The 16,569-nt window shown below is 42.7% G+C and overlaps 1 protein-coding gene across 1 annotated transcript in view; it reads right to left on the bottom strand.

The window, feature by feature from the left end:
* BVES (blood vessel epicardial substance) overlaps window positions 1-15,861 on the bottom strand; it is a 48,028-nt gene extending 32,167 nt beyond the window's left edge. Inside the window, 4 exon segments of the mRNA XM_035888685.1 lie at window positions 12,309-12,330; window positions 12,332-12,484; window positions 13,397-13,505; window positions 15,371-15,861. Coding sequence (XP_035744578.1) covers window positions 12,309-12,330; window positions 12,332-12,484; window positions 13,397-13,505; window positions 15,371-15,861 — 775 coding nt within the window.
* Between the last annotated feature and the right edge of the window lie 708 nt (window positions 15,862-16,569).

Here is a 16,569-nt window from a genome sequence, read left to right as displayed (position 1 = left end):
AGCCCGCGCACGGTGAGCGGTGCCCAGCTCAGGCACCGCGAGGGCGGGGGGCGAAGGGGCCCCGCGGCGATGCCCCCGTTCACCGTAGGGCGAAGCCGGACCTTCGGCACCGCGCTTCGGGGTGCGTAAAATTAGGAGAGCTGAGTTCTCCCCTAAACGAGCGGCAATCAGCATTTCCCCTATATGGTGAGCCAGGGAGCCACAATAGCCTTTATAAAGCTGCTCTTCTCAACTTGGCGCCTGCTGTGGTTGCTTTGTCACGAGCCTAACGTTTAAGAAATGTCACTGGGTTTGCTCGCCTGGCTGTTTGACAGCTCCCAGCACCGATGTCCTTCCAAAGCGGGCCACTCGCCTCCCCGCGTGCCGCCAGATTGCTCCACCGATGCCCTGTCTAGCCCTCTCCTCCACGGTCCGTCTTGTTGGACTGGCAAAGTAGCCACCAAGCCTGCCTTCATCTCCTGGATGTTGATGTGCACCACCCAGCGATGAAAGGCGCTGCAGATACAGCCCATGGGCACCACAGTCCAGCCCAACACCTGACTGTCAGTGATAAATGAGGACCACAAACGCAGAAAATCTCTTTCAATACATTCTGATGAGCTAGCTACAAAGTTGGGTGTTTCTTTCAGCAGCCGAGAGTGTATGGTCAGCATTATACTTAAATATTTTTGGAAAGAATACAGAATCCTGAATCATTGTTGAAGTACCTGTTTGTACACAAACACATCAACATGTGTCCCAGGTGGCTCCGGCTTTGTTACGGTTGTTCTTGCCTTTTCATCTTGGAGAAGAGATCTTGATGTGTGCCATGCAAATAGAGTTTGTCTGAATCCTGCTGCCTGGGATAAGCCCCAATTTCCCAAAGTATATTACGAATTTATTGTGAAGGACTTGATTTGGGACTGGCCAGTCATTCTTATGGCTGTATTCGCTCTTTCCCGAGATCGGCAGAGTAAGCGAGCTGGAAGAAGGGTAAGAAGAGCGAGTCAGGACAGCATGGCCCCAGGAATGGTCATGAGAGAGAGCATCTAGCATGTGTTTGAGATTGATAATATTCAGCTATGCTTGCTGGAGCAAAGCCAAGTAGCTTCCAAAAGCAGCACAAAGCAGCCTGTCAGAGGGCTCCTATACAAATCTAGACTGACGTGTCAGCATTTTCTAGCACATTACTGAATGCTATGCATTGGAGAAACGCAGTTTGCTGTACTCATTGTGTCTTTTTATAGAGTCTCTGTACTTCTCTCATTACCCTCCAGGTCTTCTCTGGTTTTGTGGTGAGCCTTGGTGATAAACAGTATCTGCTTAGCCCAGTGCAGAAAATCCTAGTCAGGAAAGCTTGGCAAGGAACTAATAATAGTTCCAGCCACGTGAAGGGGTAGAACTTTGTCTTGATTGCAGCTAGTCTCTTGGGATCTTTATATTTCAGTAGTTTTTCGGTTAAATGTCATTTTTCCTGTGCAGCGGAGCGGTAAGAGCCGAGGCTGCATGGGTAACGTAGCTGGCGGTATCTAGTACAGCTGTCAGCAGAAGGAGAGAAACGAGGGAGGATCCGAGAGCTGGCCCCATCTTCTGGCCCTCCAGGAGGACCGTAAGCAGATGATGAGTGTAGACATGGCTCTGATGGGCTCCAGTCTTGTGCTGCGGAGTGCACCCACCTGTAGAAGAAAACCGTTCCTTTCTCTGACAGAATGACTAGCATCAAGTTTATATAGATAATAGTCCTATGCAGGTATTAATGGTCATGATTTTGCATATCCTTTGGTTACATGCGTAATATTAGGTAATATAGGTAACATCTATAGTTACATAGCTAACGCAAATGTTCTCTAAGTGGAATGTATTAAGTACAGTTTATTCTCTTAAACCAAGGTCTCATGTACTGTAGGAGAATGGGCTGCTTTAATTAAGTCAGTTTAATGTCCTACTGTTAAACCACTGTAAAGACTTGAAGAGTTGGGTTAACCTCTTATCTGTGTCAATGAAACACAAGTTCACTGAAGTCTGCTAATACAAATTAATCTGACAGAGGCAAGAAATAAAAACTGCTTGCATCTACATTGATGAGGAGTCGGCTTCCAATAGCCAGATCAATTTTTAGAGTTTTGTGTTGAATTGATGCATTTTGTTAGCAGAGACGGGTCTAATGGTATTACAGCTGTTCATTGATGCAGGCCTTCTCTCTGTCGTGTTTCTTGCTATTAAAGGCTTGATAGCTTAAGTACTTTCTCCAATTATTTAGTTATAGTCCACTGTAATGGTCCGCAGCAGAAAATGTCACAGCGGTGTTGCAAATTGCTGTCTTGTTCCCTATCTCCAGCGTCCTGCTTTGTCATCTTCGCCAGGTCACCCTAACCTCTCGGTGCCTGGCTGTTCTTCTGCATTACAGGGGAAATAAGGCGGGGGGATGCTGCTCACCGGACGTCAGGCAGGCACGGTTTTGGAAGCACAGCTGAGAGCAGAGCCTCCCGCTCTAGCTTCTCAGTTCAGCCTAGCCGGGCCCTGAAAGACTTCACTAAGCAGATGACCAAGTAACTTTTTGTAAAATTGCAAGCGCTCTGCCGCTTCCAAATGAGAGCCGGATTCCGCAGCCTTTTTTAGGCAAAGTTTGCAGTAAAGAGAACAAATGCTTTGTTTTCGGGATCCCAGATGTGCCAGGCTGACAGGGCTATTTTCAGACAATGGGGAGATCTATGAAATGTTTCCATTTATAGTTTCAGGAAGCATACTCAGCATCTACAGGCTAAAAGATGCCTACTCTAAACTAATCTTTTAAACTCACTCTATAGACAATGCAAGGGGGCTCTTTTAGAAAGTAATTAATCCTCTGTGTGTTTGACAACTGTCTGGAGTGGGATGAAATACGCTGGCGTAGTTCAGAAGTGCCACATTTCATGGAGACAACTCCCATTCCAGATGCTGAAATGATGTGCTGTATAACTGAAAAATTACACGTGTTTTCCACAGGAAAATTTATTTATTTGGGCTTTACCGGAACGCATCCTTGAGAATTATGTTTTGTTAGAAGGAAGTTTGTATGGAAGAGATTGTGAGTGACAAATACTCTGTCAGCTCTTTAATATGCTGGAGGTTTATTTCAGAGGAGCGTGTGCATCCTGGTGCATTTTTACCTCAGACCCTCAGGCGGCCGCTTTCTGGTGTATCACAACGTAGTCTGGCAATTTTTCCTATGCCGCTTCTGCAGGGAGGGTGTCTCCCATTTATTCTGGAAGGGCTAGCTATTTGTGAACCTTGTTTAATCAGATATATAAAAGGTTGTATCCCAGGCCTTCCAGATGTCTGACTGATAGTATAGTAACTAGCTGTTAGAGCCAGGAGCCAACTTTCTTCTAAAATAATCTGCCAAAGTATCCAAGTTTTAACAGAAGCACTGGTTGTCATAGACGTTTATGCAAAGGGTACGCAATCCTGAGGTGTGAGGGCAAAGTAGAATTGTTTGCTATTCAAGTTATCTAAGCTGTGCACAGTAAACAATTTATTCAATCACACTTAGCAATTATCCCTATTCCTGAATTATGCGTGAGCAGCCTCCTGCTGACAATTTAATTTGTATGTTCATTATTTGAAATTGCTCAGTGAACGATTTCTATGGGTATATGCGAGCCTGTGCGCCGCTCGCAAGCGCGTTTCCTGAGACTGCTGCTGGCAGGGCCTGCTCCGCTTGCTCTTGCTCTAGCTGAATCACATGCTTCCCTCCGAAAAAAAGGAGAGCGGCTATAAAACCGATCGGATTTCCTAAGGCCAGGGTCACGGTGCAGCTGTCACTGTCCTGCCGGGGCAGCTTGCTAGCAGCAGCGGGGAATAACGAGGAGCCTGTCTGCAATGGGTCTGCTTGTTTCTGGAAATAGAGGAGTGCCAGAGACGGGTTTTGACCACATCGCTTGTCCAGGGCTCAGGTTGCTATCGACATGTTGCTCTTGGTTAACGTGAGGCAGCTCTTACCTCACACATAATTGGAAGGCGAGTAATAACGCAGTGCTTTTGCATTGCATCTGCCCCCTCGCTGGGTGACAGCCCATTTCTTAGGGTTCCCCGCTACAGCAGATTTGGCAGTGCTGGTTGGACTGGCTGCGATTTATTTCTCTGTTCCCTTTTTGGCCAACTTCCACACACAAAGAAAGTTCAAAACGATCACGCAAAGATGTTTGTGCTAATCCTGAAGTAAAACCATCTCAGCCGCAGTTCATGATGTTTTCTCTGCAGGGATCTTTGTGAATTTGTGTGAGCCTATGTGACTGTATAAACAAAAGGAATTGCAAATATTGTCATGGTATAAATGTATGCATGCTTGTGGGTGTTGGTACAAAGGCAATTAATGTTTTGTTACAATATTAGTCCTCTTTATCTGTGCAGTTTAATATTCACCAGTGGCTGTTTTTCAGAAGGTAAGGCTAGGCTTGAATCTCCAGGACTTTGCATATTGGCATCATTAAAAACTAGCATCTTCTCAGAGTTTTTAAAATTATTGATGAGGATTTAGAATTTTATTTCAAGGTGAAAAAGGAACTAAATAACAAGTGTTTAACTTATCCAGAAGGACAGCAGCAGATGAATCTATGGGATTATTTAAACAAGTGACAGAGAAAGCTTGTTGGATTTGAGAGTGAAAATACTCCACACTCTGAGGGGGAAGAAAAGGCAAACAGATTAGCTCGGAGGAACTGTGAATGGGCATGAGGTAGCTTTTTTAAAGTTATTTTTTTATTTGCAAAAAGACACAGAGAGAAGAGAGCAAGAGTGGGGAGAAAATGGACAATCCCATGAAGGAACATACTGGGGAAAAAAGGGAGCCAAATAAATACTAGGAACAAAAGTTCAAGAGCAAAAAGCAAATCAGGAAAGCAGAAGTTTGGCCCAAATGCACAGAAACATGTTGATGTAGCCCAAGTATCCAGCCGGAGCATTTCATGCACGTGATCAGATTAGCAGTCCTAAATAAGTCTTTGAAATACTCCTTGTCTTGAGAATAACCCTCAAGGAGACAATAAGCACCTAATTTCTGGATTAGCTTCCTCCTCTACCATACCATTTCAGAAGAGTCAGCATCGAACAATCGCTAAGGAGAGTCTGGTCCCCATTTACTGTCTACCCCAGCTATGCCGCTTTGAACATCCAGATGCCAGACTTCAGCTGTGCGTATCGCAAATGGCCATCAAAATGTGTGCAGAGCTATATTATACCTCAGCTGCTTCTTGCTGCTGTTTGAGTGATCTGTGAGTAAAGACCAACACAGAATTAAAAAAAAAATAAAAAAATTCCTCTAATTTCAGTGAATAAATGAGACTGGTCTTCAAGGAATGTTTATTATACATCTTTGTTCAGTAAAGAAAAAAGCAACAAGGAAAACCCTATCATATAGGGTTAAAAACAGGGATACAGACTGCAATAAACATACAGATTATATATATATATGATTATTGCTGTTGCATGTAGTATGAGCTTAAGTACATATACCACTGTATAAAGCAGTTTCAGAACTAAAAAGGCAATGACTATGGTAAAAAGTACTAATAATTTGTAAAACCAAAACCGGTATAAAAATGCTTCCATATCTGATTTCAGAATATCAGTATTTATTGTATTTTTTCCTACTAATAATTACTCCTTAGTTCTGTAAAACATGAACATATGTACTGAAAGGACACTATGTTTTTGAAAAGTCATAACCGAAGCAGAAAATGGAGACCCAGTAAAAACCAGAGTGCAGTGCTGTATGACTGGTTTTTAGGAAGTACTCCCATTCACCTCACTTGGGAGATCTGCTTAAAAAGGTCATCTGAGAGCACTGGACCTTTCTGTAAATGAAAACAGGACAGTTTTCCTTCATATTCAAAATAAGTGTTCAAAATACTTTATCTAAGCTAAATCCCTTCGTAAAATAGAGTATCTGCTACAACTGGATTCACTAAAAATTGTAAGGATTTTTAACATGAACGAGTTAAAAGGAACAAAACGCAATAAGGATTTCCAGCTGTTTTACGGTAACTGCTGATACTCATCCTTGTGTGTCCTAGCAGATGTGAGCTGGCTTGCCTCACTTTTGTTACAGGATAACTTATTTTATATTTACCCCAGTGTAAGAGATGGCATATGGGAAGGTACAGGGTCATACCTAACATGTTTTAAGCCCATCCCATAGCTTACCTGCTGGTATCCCACCCTTGTAGTCATGTCCTATGGTTGGCCCCTGGAAGTCCAAACCCAGTGTTGGGCACCTAGATTGTCCTGTTTACTTTTTAGGAGTCACTAACATGGGAAATGTTAAACAGAGATGTGTGCCTCACCCCCACCAAGCCCTGGCTCCGGCAGGCCACTGGCTACTGGGGGTCATCCAGCCAGAATCCCTGCCTGGAGACAGGGACCTGCTCACCCCCTTTCACAGATCTGAGATGTTTCAGTGCTTGCCTGTGACATCTGGTTCCTACAGAAGGTGATGGTGCTGCCCACTTCTATACGATGATGTCGTCAGAACATTTGTCCATGAAAAGGGATTGTTGGCTTCAGCATCTTTCTCAGCCTAAGGTACCTTACTCCCAGAAAATTACTATATCCCTAAGGCTTTAGCCAAGTTTTGGTTGAGAGTTACTAGTGGATACAATGAAAACTACAGGATTCACTGCTAAAATATTTATTTACCACTCTTTTATTGCAGTTGTTTATTTATATGACTTTAGCATCCGAGTTATTAATAATCTATCTTTTATCATTATTTATCTTCAAACCCCCACTGAGGTAGGGAAATAGTCCTGTCCCCACAGTGCACCACAGATCCCTTACATTAGGAGCTGTGGTGGAACTGGCAACTGAGTAAAATTGCCTGGGAATCTGCAGCAGAAGAAAAATTGCTACAAAATCCTTCTGCTCCCACAAGCTTTTGGGACCATCCCATCTTTTCCCCAGTTCATGACAACGTTTAACAACATTTGTGGCTTGCAGAGCGATGATTTGAGTCCAACGCCTCTGCTGGCAGAAGCACCTGCAAAGCTTCCCTCTAGAAGGGCTTTGCCAGCCGCAGTTTGGGACGTGACCCCAAATCCTGGGGCTCACACATGAAGTGCTTGCGCTGCCTTTCTCCCACACGCTTCCACTGATGAAGCTCGACCTACACGCTTTGATTCATCGGGGTGAGGTGGCTTGATTTACACGCTAAATTCAATTTACTCTTTTGATTCACACCAAAGTAGAATTAGAGTAAGCAGAAACAGCAGACACACAGAAATCTGCAAGAAAGGAAAGCTAACGTGAACTAGACAAGCAGAAAAAAACCGTGTGCTTTCCGTTGGGAACCCTGAACCTACTGTATTTTTATGCAAATTAATGTAATCAAAGTAAGTATTATCAAGAGGGATTAACAAATCAGCTTAATAAGGTATTTATTTTGTTGTACAGTAAAAAATATCTGTTATGCCATAACACGCTGGGGCAGAAGAATATGCATTCAATTATTACAGGAATAGAAAGAAAAATATTTAATCTACTAATGCCCGAATTCAGCAAATAGATATTAATTTTTTCCTTTTCTAGTGAAATAGTTTTCTTCCATCTAAATAGCTATGGATTTGTTTCATTTTTAACTCCTGGTTTGCAAAACCTGTTTATATGAGCAGTACAACATTGTATTTTATTTTTTCCACGTATGTTGAGCCCAAATATGTCTTACATTTATCATTTACAATAATCAAAAACTGTAGAGCACTTTTTTGCTGGAAATGTAGCATCAATATATTATTTAATTACTGCAAGCTTATGCCTTTTTTGTGGTGTGGCAAAACTATCTAATTTCATCCAAGCACATATCCAGCTTTTCCAGCATTATTCTAGCGGAGGTCACGTATCTGTATGTGTAAGTTGTCATCGTTCTTTCCATTACTGAGTTTACTTTGATCACTATCACATTTGCTGGTTTGTTACAGGGCAATTAATTCTTGAAAATTTAGGACTAGGATGGCTCTCCTGAGTCACCAAGTCCAGCCTCTATTATCATAGGCAACCTCACAAAATAATCTTTTTCATTAAGCACTTATAATTTGCCTTGCATAGCATTATCAGTTATGATAGTACATTGGGATACATTCTCTCTGGTTATTCTGTAGTTTTGAGTGGAGTTGCACAATGGATTAAAAACATCGCTTAGGATGTTACCTGAACTTGGCTACTACTAGTCAAGAAAATACTCCCCTAATGAAAGAACTGCAGGGTCAGTCCCATACCCCTAAACAGGCAAGACTCACTTTGAAGCTCTCACAATACATGGTTACATCCAATAACTTAATTTGCCACAAGCCCAATTTGAAATAAACCTCTCCTCTTCCTGTAAGAAGTTGAGTGCTCCCTTTTTTTTTTTTTTTTTTTTTTTTTTTTTTTTTTTTTTTCTCTTTGGCCTGTCCAAGGCCATGTATTTTTTTAGCTTGTGTAGTAAATTTGAACCCTTCTGCAGGCTGTAAGGGCGATCCCAGCATGATGTTCACAATTATAAAATCCCTGGAAGATCAACTGATGCTGATGAATGAGCAAATCATCACACGCATCAGATTCTGCCACTCTTACCTATAACAGGATACAAACGTAGACATAACCCCATAGAAGATTATGGAACTCTTAAAAATGTAGAATGTGAGTAAAGGGGAATCACTGCAGATCAAGAAAAGGATTCGTTGAAAGTGTCCTCAATTCATAAAGCAGCATAGTCTCAAGCATCTGTTCACTTAAACCAATTACAAAGGAGCCTGATCACCTCACTGACAGTTTTTCCTGAGTAATAACATAGGCATAAACTGGACGATGCTCAAGTCAGAGCTTCATCTAGCTCCAAATGTTTACTAACCTATGAATAATCATATCATAGAATGCTTTGGGTTGGAGGGGACCTTTAGAGGTCATCTAGTACAACCCCCCAGTGATGAGCAGGGCCATCTTCAACTAGATCAGGTTGCCCAGAGCCCAGTCCAACCTGGCCTTGAATGTTTTCAGGGATGGGGCCTCCACCACCTCTCTGGGCAACCCATTCCAGTGTTTCACCACCCTCACCATAAAAAAACATTCTTCCTTATACCTAGCCTGAATCTACTCCGTTCTAGTTTAAAACCATTACTGCTTGTCCTATCCCTACAAGCCTTACTGAAAAGTCTGTCCCTGTATTTCTCATAAGCCCCCTTTAAGTACTGAAAGGCCGCAATCAGGTCTCCCTGGAGCCTTCTCTTCTCCAGGCTGAGCAACCCCAACTCACTAATCACTGGGCACATGAGATATCACAAAAGCTTGTGCTATTTTGCTGACATCAATGAAATAATAGGTAGATTATACAGCTCTCCCAAAACATTGGTTTATGAGTCACATACCAGAGTGCATTTTACAGCACGTTTCAGAAGTGCTGTCAAGATTAAAAAAACAGGGGTGGAGAGGGCTTGCTGTCTCACTTCCAGTCCTTTTGTGTGTACTTACACTACTGTAGATATATATATGCCCTGAATTCTACAGCTGAAATGTTCTGCTCGTCATGACTCAAACAGACGCTGGAAAACAGGAAAACAACTTTTAAAAAGTGACTCAAAGCCCAAAAAGCACAGTAGCAAAAGCTAAAAGGGATTAGCTAAGAGTGTGTTCAGTTATTGCCTCAAACATGTCATAGTAACTGATTCCAGCATCACAGAGGTTTGCGGCTGGAAACCAGGCTGAAACCAAGGTACACACCAGGCACAAAGAAGAAAAAAGTTACCCAAGTACGCAATGAAGCGCCCATCACTCCAGAGCAAGTATCTTTCTAAGCATTATGCTATAGTTTAAATTGAATATATAAGCTTGATAAAGAAATTGGGTGGGCAAGCCTCCTTAGTGTTATTTTGGCAGTGATGGTCATACTAGTTTATTAAATGCTGACCCTATTTAAGTTAAGGCAAGTATTCTTGAATATACGGGACAAGCCCAATATTCAAGAAAACTGAGAGCATCAGTCAATGATTTATATTACGCCTAACTCTAGGATAACATCTCTTTTATGTTTCTAGACTATTATCTTTTTACATTTTTAGATTGTTAACACATAAAACTTCGTATTGGTCCAACACATATTATAGCATGAGAAATTTATAAATTCTTGTTACTTTATCAGAATGAGAGATGGGGGGCTAGTTTTAAATCACCTGTTAAAAAAAAAAACAGCGTAAGGTTTTCAGAGCAGCTCAGCTGGGTGAAGCGGAGCGGGGAATCGCGAAGCACAGCCTAAGTGACCACATCCACGAGAGATGACGCGCTTCCGACGCGTAAGACACGCTACTAACCACAGCACTGAAGTTACATGAGAATACCCATGCTGAGTCCTACCGAGGGGTCAGGCAGCCCACTATCCTGTCCCTTAACCATGAAAAGTATAGGAAGAGGGCACACACAGCTGTACGTCCTTTCTACACACTGCCAGCCTTTGGCACTTTGTGCCTTTAGTTATTTTCTGGGCCGGTCTTTAACAGCAGTCAATGAACTCTCTGTTTGTATTTTTTTCAATTCTCTTTTGACCAAGACAAAGTGGCTTTGTGACTCGGGGTCTTCACACGTTAAGTAATACATACAGAATACATCACATGGAAGGGTTATTAGAAGGATTTGGGGATTATCACACAGCATGCTATGGTATTTATGTTTGGCAGATTTTCCTCTCTGAGAAAGGGACATAAAGCTAAATGCAAAACCCATACAAGGTTATCTGCTCTACACTAAAGGTCCTTCAAAGAGGTAGCATTTCCTATCACTTCTAATAGCTTTCTTATGCATACTGCATGATTGTCTTTCAAGCAGGAGATTGTATCATTATTTTAAGTCCTCCAGCAATAACTCCCAAGATCTAAACTCATACGTCTACCCGCACATACACAAACACACAATGGTTGTCCTAGCAAACAGTCCAGCCATTTTAAAATATTAAAAATGCGATCTACCTCCAGATCTATCAAACAGCAATACAGTCTCATAAAATAGTAATGCTTCTTATTTTTTCATTACTGGCAGGCATCAGGCATAGCAGCAGGAAGGTGAGTTAGCAAAGACATTCAGACACTTCTTCCCAAAGGCACAGTGACCTCAAGGGTTGAAACCAGCTTTTTCCTATCGAAGGATGAGCCGGTGCTCCCTTATGCCATTAAAATACCACAGACTTAGGGAGAGAATACCTTTCAAATCAAGAATTTCACAGGCACAAAAAAGTGACTCTTGAAGCTAAACAAGAATGTTTTGGTTAAAAATTGTATTTATTGCTGTGGCTGTTTCTTAGTTTCTTCCTGACAAACCTGGCTAAAAAGAATACTGTAAAACAAATTCCAATGGTTTGGCAGTTGGTTGATTAACAGTATTTATTGTACATGTCACCAATGGCACTGACACTGTGGAAGCCTAGGTCCTATAGCATCACATTTTGTCAGAAACGCTACACAAACATTTCCCTAAGCTATATTGGCAGCAGTTACAACTGCTTTACTTTTCTACTGCCAGCAATTACATTTATGTTTGTTTTCACATAGTAAGTCTTTAGGATAGTCAGAGAGAAATCAATCGCTCATGGGACAGAATTTGTTGTCGTCTTTTGTTTGTTTTTTTAAGAATCTTGCTGTGCATTTCAAAATCTTTCATTTCTTTAAAAAACAAACCCAATACAATTGGTCTCTCAGTCTTTTTCTGCAATATTCTTCATGATAATTGAGACAATGTTCACGTGGCATAAATATGAATGTTACAAGCAAGTTGCTATATTTTGAAGACAACGTACTTGTTTTCATTGACTATGCTTCATTATGGCAAATAATTTTGAGGAAGTATACTTACAAATACCGTGGGCTTGGGTTTTTTGAAAACACAACACAGAGGCCACGACAATTACGATAAAACTTCAGCCTGTTATGATTCGTTTTCCTCCAAAAATAGGAGAAGACGACCAACAAAAGAATCAACAGAAAGTAAACATATTGCACAAACAGTTAAAATGCAGAAACCAACCCAGTGGCTCTAGAGAGAGGAATAATTCAAGCTACTCCAATGAAAGTAAATGGCACTTGTCAGTCAAATTTGGCTTGACTGGGTCTCATTCTGCTTCATCTTTCTGCTCTTCTGTTTGCATTCCCCTTCATCGCTGCGGGGAATGGCTGCAGCAGAGTTCTCCTTCCTAGGACTGTGTGCTGAAGGAGCCGCAGTTTGTAACCCCCGTGGGCTTGCGCTGGGGAGACCCTCTCTGTAGGTGGTGGGAGGGCTGCACTGGAGGGGTCTCTGGCAGTGACACATGGTAGAAGTTCGGTAAGCGAATGTCGTACCTAAAGCCTTTCCCCACGTGCACTCTGTCATTCAAGGCATACAGTTTTTCAGCAATGTCACTCCCAATTAAAATTGAGAACAGGCGGGAGATGAAACGGTGTTTGGCAAACAGCAGATACAGCTTCTTTCTCCTCCAGGCCACGTACCGACAATCTGTCTCTGCTGTAAGCGTTACCTTTAGAAGAGAAAATTAGAATTAGCTAGGTGATGAGGCAGTGATATTGCCACCGCTGCCCTTGCTCAGGCAGCACCCCCTCTCTCTCAGCAGGCACGCAGGCTGCGCCTCTGACGTGCGCTTCGCGTCCTTGCGCCTACTGCAATTAAAGCCATTTAATCCAGCCAGAGAGCTCTGTGGGGTCTGCTGTATGGCAAAGACAAGCGAGAAGGGTGGCTGGGAACAGACCGAAGGGTTGCATCTCGTCGGCCTCGGTGACAGTACGCCTGTGCTCACGCTGAACGCCAGCCCCGGCCAGGACACAGGCTGATGGCAACGCCCCGGCTCCACTCTCAGCAGCCCTAGCTGGGAAGGCAGGTCTAACGAAAGCTCTCGACAAATTCCATTTGCCCTCATGACACGAGGCATCAGATGCCACACAGGCAGGAGCTAGCGTGTCGGCCAAGTGACAGCAGTGCTGTCATGGGCTCACGGATCGCAGGGGGCAGCCCCGATGGACACCATCTCCCACGCTGTCCCCACATGCCAAGCTGTACCATGGGCACGCTGCTCCCCAGCCTGTGCTCTCCCAGTCACCTCCCGTAGGGAAGCCTCTTCAGCACCAACTTCCACCCACCTCCCGCAAACCTGGTTTCTCAGAGCTGGATTTTAGCACAGCCGAAGAATGCAAACGGAGTCCACCTCCCGGATTAGCTTTGAGAAAAACCCAGTTTGTTGTAATGACAAGACGCAAACAGAAAGAAGACACAAATGGCATAACCACCCCAGTGGGTAAAGAGGAATTCCCTCCCCAAAACAGTGGAAAGCCACTTGTTTGTGTAATTTCACAAACAAACCCCATAACTAAATGAAGTTTACCCATAAGTACTTGCACAGTTTTCTGTAGTATTCAAAAAGCCCCTCTGCTTTTACCTGGAAAATTCCCTCTTCTGTGGGCCTCAGTGAATCCCATTCAGGAGAATCCAGAAATTGAAGAGGAAAAATATAATGCAGAAACTCCCCATCAACTGTCACTCTGATCCTACCAAGATAAGATGTGTTAATTTGTTAGTACTACCTATACAGCAGCAATGACTGCAACAAGAACGTGTTATTTCTACTATGTGAGGAGTTTAAATTCAGCTTTGAGAGCATGAAAAAGCAATCACTGGCCAACAGTATTCTAATTATATTTTTTTGAACAGAACTTGATCGGGCCAGTTGGAAGAGAATGCAAGATAATCATGGAACTGAAATGGAAATCTTTCCAGGCCTTATTCAAGTCATATTATTCTCTCTGGGGCAGGTCTGTGCAGCGACATGCAAGCTTTGTCACGAAAAGGCCAGAGTGCACTGGAGAGGTGAAAGGCCAACACACATAGGAGGCAGTTTGCCTCCTTCACTTGAAAGCCACAGGATATACTTCTTGGTTTGGCAAATACACATTTTAGAGGGAACAAAGTGGCAAAAGCAGGGAGTGGGAAGCAGGAGTTCCCCACAGCATGTGTTAGGTAGGGCTCTCTCAATGTTTAATGGGAGTTACGTGATCACAGGACTGTCTCTGGAGCCAGGAGAACAGCATGGAGGTATGAGATCTCTGTGTGAATGCCGTGGTCTTCTGCAGATGCCAAAGAAAAATTTTCATTCTACTTTTTAAACCATATTTAAGTTTAAAGGCACACAAGCAGGAAATGTATGCTTGAACCTCATGAGCTAAAAGTAAAAAAGCAAGCTGTAGGAGTCCCTTTTTTACATCTGTCTGCACAGAGATTACTGCTTCTCACCAAATCAGAAGGAGCAGCCCTATACTGCAGGAAGGAGGGTGGCAGGAACTCCCTGCATGATTACTATCTGGCTGGGTGTGTAGAAGGATGGACACCTCTCCTTCAGTATGACTATGACCAAAAGCAACATGGTACTTCCTAGACAGCTCCCAAGAATGCTCTGAACCAGGTTGTCCTTAGGGACAACTATCTAAAATCCATATTGTTCATTGCAACTAGTCCTAACTCAGCTGACTTTCAAGCTGCCTACAAATTCCCTCTGTCCATGCAGCAGGCTGTCAAATAGAGCCCACAAAGTGTCCCATCAAAGACAGACCATGGCCATAATTTCTGGGTATCTCATCTACTCTTGTGGTGGTCCTGTACTGTGTACCACTTTATATACAGTACAGAAGCCAGTATTTCCCTTCAGGAAAGTATCAGCAAGGTTGCCAGAATGGTCTCCAGTAAGCAAGGAGTACAAGCAGGCAGATTTATTGCCTCAGAGTCTAACTAAGGGCCACAGCACACAGTAACTGTAGACTCAGTTCTGCAAATCTTGGTAGGGCTCAACTATGTCCCCTTGTAATGGAAGGGCACTTTTAGACCTCCTCCTCTCCCTTACTCCCTCCCTTTTCCCACCCCCCAGAAAGCAACCAAACACAATCTGTATCGAAGTCAAGATCTCCATTAAACAGAGTCTATCTCACTATATTCAGTTTCATAACTACCTTTTAGTCCTGTTTCAGATTATACTAGCACAGAAAAGTAAGAAAGATGCTGTGTTTATCAGCTAGGCAGTAGACAGATAGCAAACCATGGCCTGAAGACTGAAAAACATATTTGTTCCCTTTATCCGCCTAGCCTCTTAAGTGCTATGATACAGTGGTCTGGAAAAGAATTATTTTAAATCCTTTTCTTTAAGCTATTACAGATTTTGTGCTTAGTGTTTTTATGCTAGTGCTGCCCTAGACAAGTGTATTTAGCCTATTAATGTTTATATTACTTGCATTAATATTTAATCTATTGTACTGGAAAATGAACAAACAATACACAAATTGGGCATTTTTTTTTTTGCTTTCATTTTCAAGAAGGAGGAAGAAAAAAAGATACTTGCAGTAAGTCTGAACGAACGGATACAAACCTGCCTGACACAAGCAAGGACAGTTTATCAATAGGTGTTTTGCCCTGCATGGCGTAACAGTGTTCCTTCTCCAGGGTAACCACTTCTGCATCGCAGCACAAGACAATCTTCCTGTAGACAGTCAAGGAAATTCCCAGAGGCTGGAAGAGAGCGCTGTAGAGTTCCTGGAATTCTCTGTCAAAGGAAACACTCCGAACTTGGTAGGTAACGTAAATGAATTGGACGAAGCATATAGCGAACAGTATAAAATTCCAGGAGAATATATCAGCAGCACAGACATCCAGCCAAGCCCAAACAGAAGAGCAGAGAAAGCCCAATCCAAGCAAGCTGAAGACATAGAGAAGCCCAAAGAATCCACTTCCACCCATGAAGCCCACAACAAAGAGAATACTGGCTAGGTGGTAGATAGATCCCTCTGCCTCTTGCTTCCAAGTAGTGCAGGTAGGATGTGCATATATCAAACTTTCCCAAAAACTTGCATTTTCTCCCATGGCTGGAACAATTTTTTGATTTGGCTGAATCTTGGAAATTTTTATTTATGCAATACAGCTAGCGGGGTCCTTTGCTTTTCCATTCTTGCAAACTCTGCTCAATGATAACATAGAGTCTGGGTATCTTCTGGTAGTAGTAAAGTTGCACTTAGGATTTCCAGCAACTAGGAGGCTAAAGTTCTCAGAAGGCAATACTGTTTCTCATCAGTCCACGCGTTCTCTTGACTTTGGCCATGTCATCTGTAGTTTCATCTGATCTGGATGAGTGAAGAAGAGACAAATTGCTTATAAAATTATTTTCATCAATTAAACTCTATCAAAGCTTTTATTGTCTAAAACCACAGACTGCATTACAATCATCCAATTCCCCTTGTAGCCCTGTGATGCCAGGATCAACCCTTAATATTCATTCAGCTAGAGATCATGTTTCTCTATCTATGAGCCCTGTAGCAACTGTCAAGTTGCCACTGAATCCATGTAAACCTGTACATCGCATTCACCGCATCCTGTGACAAGTCCTTCCACAGCCTGACTGCTGAGAAAGTAGCTGCATTTGTTGGTCCTGAACCTGCTGCTTCTGAGTCTCATTTAATGCCCTGCCTAGCTCTTGAACGAGAAGAGACAGTGAACTTTTGTCCCTTGTTCACCTCCTTCACTCTGGATTTCTGTCAAACCACTCTCCTTTCCCTCCTTTGCCTTTCTGTTATC

The sequence above is a fragment of the Egretta garzetta genome, unplaced genomic scaffold (assembly GCF_000687185.1).
Source record: "Egretta garzetta isolate BGI_Z169 unplaced genomic scaffold, ASM68718v1 scaffold10, whole genome shotgun sequence".
NCBI lineage: Eukaryota > Metazoa > Chordata > Aves > Pelecaniformes > Ardeidae > Egretta > Egretta garzetta.
This window is presented reverse-complemented; position numbering and strand designations above follow the sequence as displayed.